This window comes from Neoarius graeffei, chromosome 15 (assembly GCF_027579695.1).
Source record: "Neoarius graeffei isolate fNeoGra1 chromosome 15, fNeoGra1.pri, whole genome shotgun sequence".
Lineage (NCBI taxonomy): Eukaryota > Metazoa > Chordata > Actinopteri > Siluriformes > Ariidae > Neoarius > Neoarius graeffei.
In genome coordinates this window covers 36,798,318-36,806,999 of record NC_083583.1, presented here as the reverse complement: position 1 = coordinate 36,806,999, position 8,682 = coordinate 36,798,318, and the positions used below count along the sequence as shown (strand labels likewise).

Here is an 8,682-nt window from a genome sequence, read left to right as displayed (position 1 = left end):
CATAAAAAATTCAGGAGCCATGATGTAATCCTCATGAATGAACAGAGAGCAACGGTTTGAATACATCTTTGTTTCCTGTAATGTTTTGTTCTCCTTTCTTTTAAGCAGACTATAGAAAAAAGCCTGAGAGATCCGGCTCTGGAGCTGCAGCGTCGAGCGGCAGAGGTCAAAGATGATGATCCAATCATCCCATTTGGCTCACTGCCCACTGTCTCTCGCTTTGGAGCAATATCTCGTACGTCCAAATCGGGATATCAGCCAGCTGGCCTACTTCCAGGTCCCCCAGCCAAACATGCTGCAAATGCAGGTACCCTTGAGCAGCTCTGCTCTCTGTACAGACATCCAGAGTAGATCATTGTGTCCATTGCTGATGTGTGATATGCCACGTTTAACACACTGGCATGCACAGAATCTCTTGCGCACTCAGACTTTTATCACTTTCTATCTTTAAAATATATATGTCTCTAATTCTGTTTCGGCACTGCCTAAAAGCAGAGCTCCTGATGAGTGTAAAATGTGTTGGTAAATATTCCCACGTTGTTATTTTAAAAAAAAAAAAAAAAGCAAATTAAAAATACACGCTGGATTAAAAACCTGTCTATCTTATGTAAATAAAGATGCAAATTTTGTTGTCTGGCAGTTAAGTGTGTGATGCGTTGCCCTGCACTTAAGATCGGGTACCCTGTGGTGGTACACGTACAGATGTCATATGGTCACAAGGGCCATCAAAAATCAGATTGCTGCATTACTATATTCTCTTAAGTGTGTGTGTGAAAATATTTTTTACGTTTAATATTTTAATCTATACAGCGATCAATTCCATAAAAAGGTTTTTATAACTTTTTACTGCACAAAATTCTTGGACATACCCAAGCTTTCAAATCCTTCAGGAGCCTTCATCAGGGATAGGAAGTTTTTTATATTGTCCTCATTTTCTGCCTGTTTGAGGACTTCAAAATGACGTTCCAACACTCTGTTCTGTCTTTCAGTTGATTACAGCTATGGGAATCATGGAGGATGGAGTGAGGCCCCTTACACCCAGCACCAGACCATGCCATCTCAGGGACACTTCACTGAACGGTAATGGCTCTGCTTTTATAGCAAACCTAACTAAAGTCATGAACCATAAATTCTATGTTTTTACTGTTTAAAAATATAAATTCTTGTGGTTCCAGACTGCCCCCTTCTGCCCAGGACAGGGAACAGCTGAAGATGGAGCTTCAGCAGGTCAACCAACAGATTACCCAACAGACACGCTGCATGGAGGTGAGCTTGTTGAGAAGTAGTCTGTTGATGTTTCAAGGAAAAAATGGGACAATTAAAAGCCATATACTGTAGTTGTATCTGCTAGAATGGAAAATGAGCTTGAAGGTAGTACCTAATCATCATCTGCTGGCATATTGGGTACAATGTCCCCTCATAGTTACATACATCGAGAGAGAACTAAAAAATGCAGATCATTTTATTACATATCAGGATTATTACCTCATCAGTATCAGAAGAGGATGAGGACTATGGTTGCTCAGTGATCATCTCCCAGGGAGTATTTTATGACTGCACTTGACTGCTAAACTAGTTTTCCATAACTTGTATTACATTAGCTACCTCAGGTCAGCCCCTCCCCCGGAGTATTAAGTTAGTATCTAGGCAGCCAAAATGAGACTGGGCAACACACTGGAGCTTTTGCTTGCCTGGTGGGTGCCTAGCTAATGGATTTATTTGTCCACCCCTGAACTAGTAATTTAGCATACAGCAGCTCACACAGCCTTTGTACATAATGAGGTGCTTTAAAACTTTTGGTTGTTTTGCAGAGGGAACCAGGTTCAGCAGCTGGCCAAGCTGCTCCAGCGGAGTGGTCGACAGCTAGTGTTTCCAGCGAGCAGCTGAGCCAAGAGTTGCACCAGGTGGAGAGAGAGATTGGCATGAGGACACGTGAGATGGCGAGGGTAAAAGATGATTATGCAGATAGGACCCTGAAGTTTATCTGACAGCAAAGATTTGTTGTTAAAGCATTTGATGTTGGCTGTGTCAGGCCTCAAGTTGCAAAATATTTTTATGACTCTGGATCTCATCTCATTATTTCTAGCTGCTTTATCCTGCTCTACAGGGTCGCAGGCAAGCTGGAGCCTATCCCAGCTGACTACGGGCGAAAGGCGGGGTACACCCTGGACAAGTCGCCAGGTCATCACAGGGCTGACACATAGACACAGACAACCACTCACACTCACATTCACACCTACGGTCAATTTAGAGTCACCAGTTAACCTAACCTGCATGTCTTTGGACTGTGGGGGAAACCGGAGCACCCGGAGGAAACCCACGCGGACACGGGGAGAACATGCAAACTCCACACAGAAAGGCCCTTGCCGGCCACGGGGCTCGAACCCAGACCTTCTTGCTGTGAGGCAACAGCGCTAACCACTACACCACCGTGCCGCCCCCATGACTCTAGATTGTCCAAAAAAAAGATTGAACCAGATACTGGTCCAAATTTAGAAAGGCTTTGCTGTCTATAAACTTCTCCCTAGATTGGGCAAAAAGTAATGCATCACTTTGTTCATGGACGTGCTTAGTTTGAGAAAGTGTTTGAAGATGGCTAGGAACCCAGACTTGGGCAGATGTGACAAATTGGACTGGTGTTAATTAGGGATCGGTCCTTCAACACTACAGAGACTACAGAATTCAATATCGTTTGTGTTTCTTGTCTTGAGCTTTAAATCTGTGATGTGTTGCAGGAGGCAGCTGGCATGAAATACAAACTGGTAGCAGGAAGTGAGAACGGGCAGAGCGAGCCCAATTTACAGCGGGAGGATCACCACCTAGCCCTCAGGTAAGGTACTGGAGATGCTTCTAAACACTTGCGCTGCTGTCAGATGTTTGGCTAATTGGATAATGTGGAGGGGTTCAGGTTTTCCGATTAGTGCAGAGATGCCAATCACTACGATTCGTGCGTAGTCACTACGTTTTTGACAGTAGCACTACGATGCTACGACCGTCTATTCAGTTTATATGGGATTCATATGATTTTAGCATGGATGCGGTTCGAAACGCGTGAATCTATAAGGGTTCACGATATTTTGCCGGTGTTCGGTACATTTGAGGCCAATTATCGCTTGATAATTCAATATTTTGACTGTATTTATGGTCAAAGTTTGCTTCGATGGGCGCCTCCATCTTTGTTGACAAGCGTTCTGCGCATGCGCGAATTAATTATCGATACTGCGATGGAATGTCGAGCAGCCCATGTCACTAGGTATTGAGGGGCTGTCGGGGAGTTGTAACCTCACAAACTATCGCTCAAAACATGAAATCAGGGTTGTCATCCACCCAAAACGCCATGTTCCGAATATGCAATGAACATTTCACGATATATTCGCAGAAAGAAACGAAACACTGTTGGAACTGAAACAGTCATCTTCTGAAGTAAATCAGTCAGAACTGAATAAGTAATCTGACTTGAGATTAAAAGTGAAAGGAAGTTGATAAAAATTAAAAGTAATCAAAGTGACCTTAATGGGAATAAAAAGGAAATGGACATGTTCCAGTACAACTATTTGAGTATTTGCTAATTGAGTGTTCCAGCATGTTATCTATAAATATTGATGGTATGTAATCTGCATGATTGTATACAAATTACCAGAGAAGTCTTTACTTTGTGTGAATGTGGTGAGTTATGAGTATCACTCATGAGAAAATCATGAGTGATTGTGGTTTGGTTTTATTTTTCAGATAATTGGAAAAAAAAAAAATCAATTTTCTCCCCCCAAAACCAACATGTCCCAGTTCATTTTAGTCACCTGTATTCACTCAGAATGGCCCTAAAAAAGCACCAATTTCCAAAATGTTCTCGGGGGGCTTACAGCGCCCCCCCCGAACCCCCAGCTGGATTGGACTCGCTACGCGCCATGCGGGCGCTCTGCTCGTATGCATGTCACTACACATTGATTTCACAAAAGGTTGGCATCTCTGTTAGTGGCTGGTGAAACTGAAATGTATTTTCTTATAGCTATTTCTGTCCCTCTGCTGTCGTATTTTAATTTAAATGTCTTTTATTTCTGTTTTGTAGTGAGGGATCAAATGGTTCTAGTTCTGTGGTGCAGGATTGTGGTTTGGGCAGCACCAGCATGTCCTCTCTGACCAGCAAGACATCCTCACTCAGCCTGTCATCTGAACTGGTGGGCAGTAGCACGGATCTAACCAAGAATGGGGTGGCTCACGCGTGCTCATAGTTTGTCTTCAGCTGGAAGCGATCTTATGAGCTGGTGTCTCTCTCTCCCTCTTTCTCTCCCTCTTGCTGTACATTCTGAGTAAAAGTTGTATCTGAAGTTCACCTCCAATTTGCAGAGGCTGCAATACACCACCAACCATCCATTACTTAACTCTGTAACATTACTCCACTCATATTGGGTCACTTCTTTTTCTTTACCACCGCAGTATTGGGATGTTGAGCGTTCCATATATTCGATGCATACAGCTGCATTTGTGACCGCTGATCATACAAACAATTCAAAAATGGTGAGTCATTCTTGCCTTGCAGCATCAACAGGATTTTATAGGAATAAGCAGTATCTGCCCCCTTTTTTATGAATTTTTTTTTTTTTTCCTGTGATAAATTATTTCACTGACTTAAAAACCAGAGCATCCAAGAAACATTTTATGAATGTGTTTTTACTTGCAAGTCTAAACAGTAATATTAATTTCAATTAAGAAAAGTAATACTCGCACAATACACAAACTACATTCTTAGTAGTTACGTTATTCATAAAGCTGACTTTCTTGTTTTATGTTTACATTGTGCACGTTTCTCTCGTGAATTTTCTTACAATTTCTGTAGGAGCCTCCTATCATGCTGCATATTCTACATATTAGAAATTGATGGATATGATGAACATTGCCTGTTCAAAATAACTCCAGCACTTTTTTTTTTTTTTAAGTCAAAACCAGACTGTTATTTTGATCTGAATCTAGTATTGTTGCCCCTCAGCTTCATATATGAGTGGTTAGTGTTCAGGTGTGGTCTTTGCTCAGTATCTTCTCCCAGTAAAACATTACTTGGTTCCTGCCCACACGTATACAGGATTTTTTTTTTTTTGGTGTCCATGTGAAAATGCTATCTGAAAATGAAGCTTCTAAAAAACATGGAGAAATGTTAATTTACTGTGTGGATGGGAACACCGTACGTTTTCCTACGCACTTCCGTTGTGGTTTTGTGTGTTATGAGTGCTCTAGGACTGTTTTTAAAATGTCTGCTGACCAGGTTGTCAGTTTAATTAGTTTAATTTCTTATTTGATAATGTCTTTTGAAATTTAATTTTGCCTTTTTATATTACACACTCATGCAGATGATTGCACACTGTATGGCTCCTGAATCCATCGCTCCAGGTTACAGTTACATACTGTGAACCTACTGTGAGGTTTTGGAAAAGATTTTGGTGAACGCTTTGTGTTTTGAGTAACATTTAAGCAGTGGTATCACTTTCAGTTCATGCTCATGTTTTGTCAACGTGTATTTGTTTTGCTTTAGAGCTTTCGGCAATGCTGGTATTTTTCCACACGTTGTCTTCTCGATCAGTTAGTACGCAGCTCTTAAGGGTTTTTTTGTGGGGTTGGGGGTTTGTGGGTTTTTTTTTTTAAGAGACATGGCAGTTTACGACACTATCGCTGCACTAGTGTCTCCGCATGAGCATTGAAAATGTTTTTGCCTATTTCTTTTGAAAGAGATATCTTAAACACTGTTCATTGTTTTCCCAAAAATATCCGTGTGTGTGTGTGAGAACGGCACCTCAGTTTTGTGTCCTGTGTAATTCCTGCCAATCAGCTAGGCATGCCCTCTGAACTGATGGGCTAGATGGTCCAGGTTGCTTGTGTTGCTTCAGAATACAGTGCTAGCTCAGTTCGAAGTTTGACCTCACGGACATCATTCTTCCATGCTGAAATCGAGACTGTGCTGTCAGACTGACCCTCCCAAATCTGTTCGCCTTCCTGGTGAAAAACAGCCAAATTCTTACTATTTTAGTTGACTATGTTTAGATTTGTCTCGTTTCCCAGAAGCTGAGCTTCCAAAAATGTGCTTTGCTTCTTCAGAGGTGGTCAGAAACAGCTAAAGCATGTGGACAGGGCCAGAGAGCCACTCATCACTAGTAGCCAATTGCACTTGTATTTTTTTATGTATATTATTTTAGATCACGTACTAACATACCTCTCAGCTTTAATGTATTTTTAACCAGGGATATTTACACATTTCATCCTGAGGATGGAAAACAAAAAGCCTAAGAGACAAACTGAAAGGAGACATTCTGTTTTATGAATGTTGATGTATATGTTGTTTCAGGGAAAACTTTGATCTGCATGCAGATCTTCAGAACTAGAAATGGAACTAAAAATGACTAAAGCCTTACAGTCAGGGTGCTGCTGTGGTGTGTGTTAAATGTGGGGTTTGTTTTTTTTTGTTTTTTATAAACACACTGGCTCATTTAGGACATTTGTGTTCTAGAAATTTTGAGATGAAATGCTGTTCTGATCACCTCTGATTGGACCTCAAGCAATTTATTTTTTGGAACCATTTTTGTTGTTGCTTTTAACTTCTGTGAAGTTGCTGTTGTCACTGGCATGTTAATGATTTCTCCAGGAGGCCACAGCGAGGGGTTCAGAGCTGATGCACCTTGTACTGTGTGTGTCTGTCTGTCTGTCCTTTTTTGAAGCAGTGATTCTCAGTTCAAATCCAGGCCTTTACATGAACCTAGAAAGTAACAAGGACTGAGAATCACTGCTTTGTGTGTGTGGATCCCGTCGTTCGTTCATTATATGTTTTGAACAGGCTCGGGGGAGACCACACTTAAGAGCTTGTACCACTTAACAGCTATGTCTTTGGAGATTAAACAAGTAATACAATCGTGACATTGTTTAAGATACAAACAACTTCAGGTGGATTTTGGAGCATTTTGTGACTGAGAAAAAAAAAATTGACTTTGAACAGCATTATTTAGCTTTTTGAGTATGCAGTATTCACAGTAAAAATACTAAAAAAAAACAAAAAACAGCTTAATGTGGCAAAAATACATTGATGCATAGTTAGTTATTTTAACAAGGTGCCAGCAAAATTATGGATGTGATATTTTCATTGAGCGTGTATAAAATTAAACTATAAAAGAGGAGGAACATTTAATAATTCAGTACAAAATTAGCAGTAATGGTGGCATTGTTCAGTGTTGAGTATTGATCCCTGCAATAGCAAGCTTATTGAAATTATATCGCATCACCCAGCTATGAACTAGATTCTCTGAGGAAATCTGAAAGCGTTTGGCAGAAATAAGTGCACAAAAAGTGAACTACTGAATTCCGAAACCTTGAAACTGTTTGTATGCTTACCTCAGGGGTGGACAAATCAGAAATAATTTGGCGAGCCTGCCAAGCACCTAACATCTCCAGTGTACTGACTCGTCCTATTTTGGTTGCCTGGAACCCTGTAGTGGTAGCTCATGCAATGTAACGTATTGCAAACTAGTTAGCTTATTAAGTGCATTAATACTTACTGAGAGAAACCGTTATCCTCTAACAAAGTCTCCAATGTAGCACATTGTGTTTACAGCATCGACAAAATGTCAGCAAGCCCTGCCTGAGTATTTCGGTTGTGAGATGTAGCATTATGTCCTCCCATTACACAGTCTGGTTAGTGTATATACCCTCTTAATGCATTTAATCCAGAGGTGGGTGATTTGTAGTAAACATGTCGGCTTTGTTCTGGACTTAATTTTGCTCGTTTTTGTCAGTGTTTCCATCGGCTTTCCAGGTTTTGAGAAGATTGGTGCATGTTTGTTAATCCAGTGAGTAAAAATCATTGTGGGCGGCAGAGTGGTGAAGTGGTTTAGCACGGTCGCCTCACAGCAAAAAGGTTCTGGGTTCAAGCCCAGTGGCTAACGGGGGCCCTTTCTGTGTGGAGTTTGCATGTTCTCCCCGTGTCTGCGTGGGTTTATTCTGGGTGCTCAAGTTTCCCCTACAGTCCAGAGACATGCGGTTAGGTTAACATGGGGCAGCCATGGCCTGAGGTTGGGCTGAAGTGCCCTTGAGCAAGACACCTAATTCACAACTGCTCCCCGGGCGCTGTGGCATGGCTGCCCACGGCTCTGGGTATGTGTGTGTGCTCGTTTGCTCACGTGTGTGTGTGTATGTGTTCGTTCACTGCTTCAGATGGGTTAAATGCAGAGGTTAAATTTCACTGTGCGCTTAAGTCTGTGCTTGAGTGTATGTGTGACAAAGGCTTCTTGGCTTCTGCCATCAAGCAGATCACACCGTGAGTAGCATGTGCTATAGTAACATCAAGGTTGGTTACATCACTGTAATACGCTTTAAAGTGCCATTCCACCATTGGATGTATTTTTTTGGCATAAAATACAATATATATTTTATGACAACATGACTAGACAGAGAAATCTTTTAGCTTCAAAATGATGTATCAGACATAATTTTTTGACAACGACAAGTATATTCATTTTGCGACCGAAGTCACCTACCCTTTTAATTTCCGCGCGGTAGTGAAACGTGATGTCATTGGCAGGTTCCCCTTCTTGTGTACCACGTCACGTGTGACGTGGCACAGATTATCAGCAATGGCAGATAGAACGCGATTTCCACTTGTCGATTGCTGTGCCGATATTCACCATCGATCGTCTCCTTTGGGCATCA

The 8,682-nt window shown here is 41.5% G+C and overlaps 1 protein-coding gene across 3 annotated transcripts in view; it reads left to right on the top strand.

The window, feature by feature from the left end:
• Positions 1-8,418, top strand: part of rc3h1a (ring finger and CCCH-type domains 1a) — a 55,600-nt gene extending 47,182 nt beyond the window's left edge. For 2 of the 3 annotated variants that reach the window (XM_060941232.1, XM_060941230.1), the window contains exons 15-20: positions 106-307; positions 990-1,080; positions 1,176-1,266; positions 1,812-1,946; positions 2,736-2,830; positions 4,067-8,418. In XM_060941232.1, coding sequence (XP_060797215.1) covers positions 106-307; positions 990-1,080; positions 1,176-1,266; positions 1,812-1,946; positions 2,736-2,830; positions 4,067-4,229 — 777 coding nt within the window. In that variant the 3' untranslated portion in view covers positions 4,230-8,418. The remainder of the gene's footprint in view (positions 1-105; positions 308-989; positions 1,081-1,175; positions 1,267-1,811; positions 1,947-2,735; positions 2,831-4,066) is intronic. The other variant, XM_060941231.1, reaches the window with a different exon arrangement.
• The last annotated feature ends 264 nt before the right edge of the window (positions 8,419-8,682 follow it).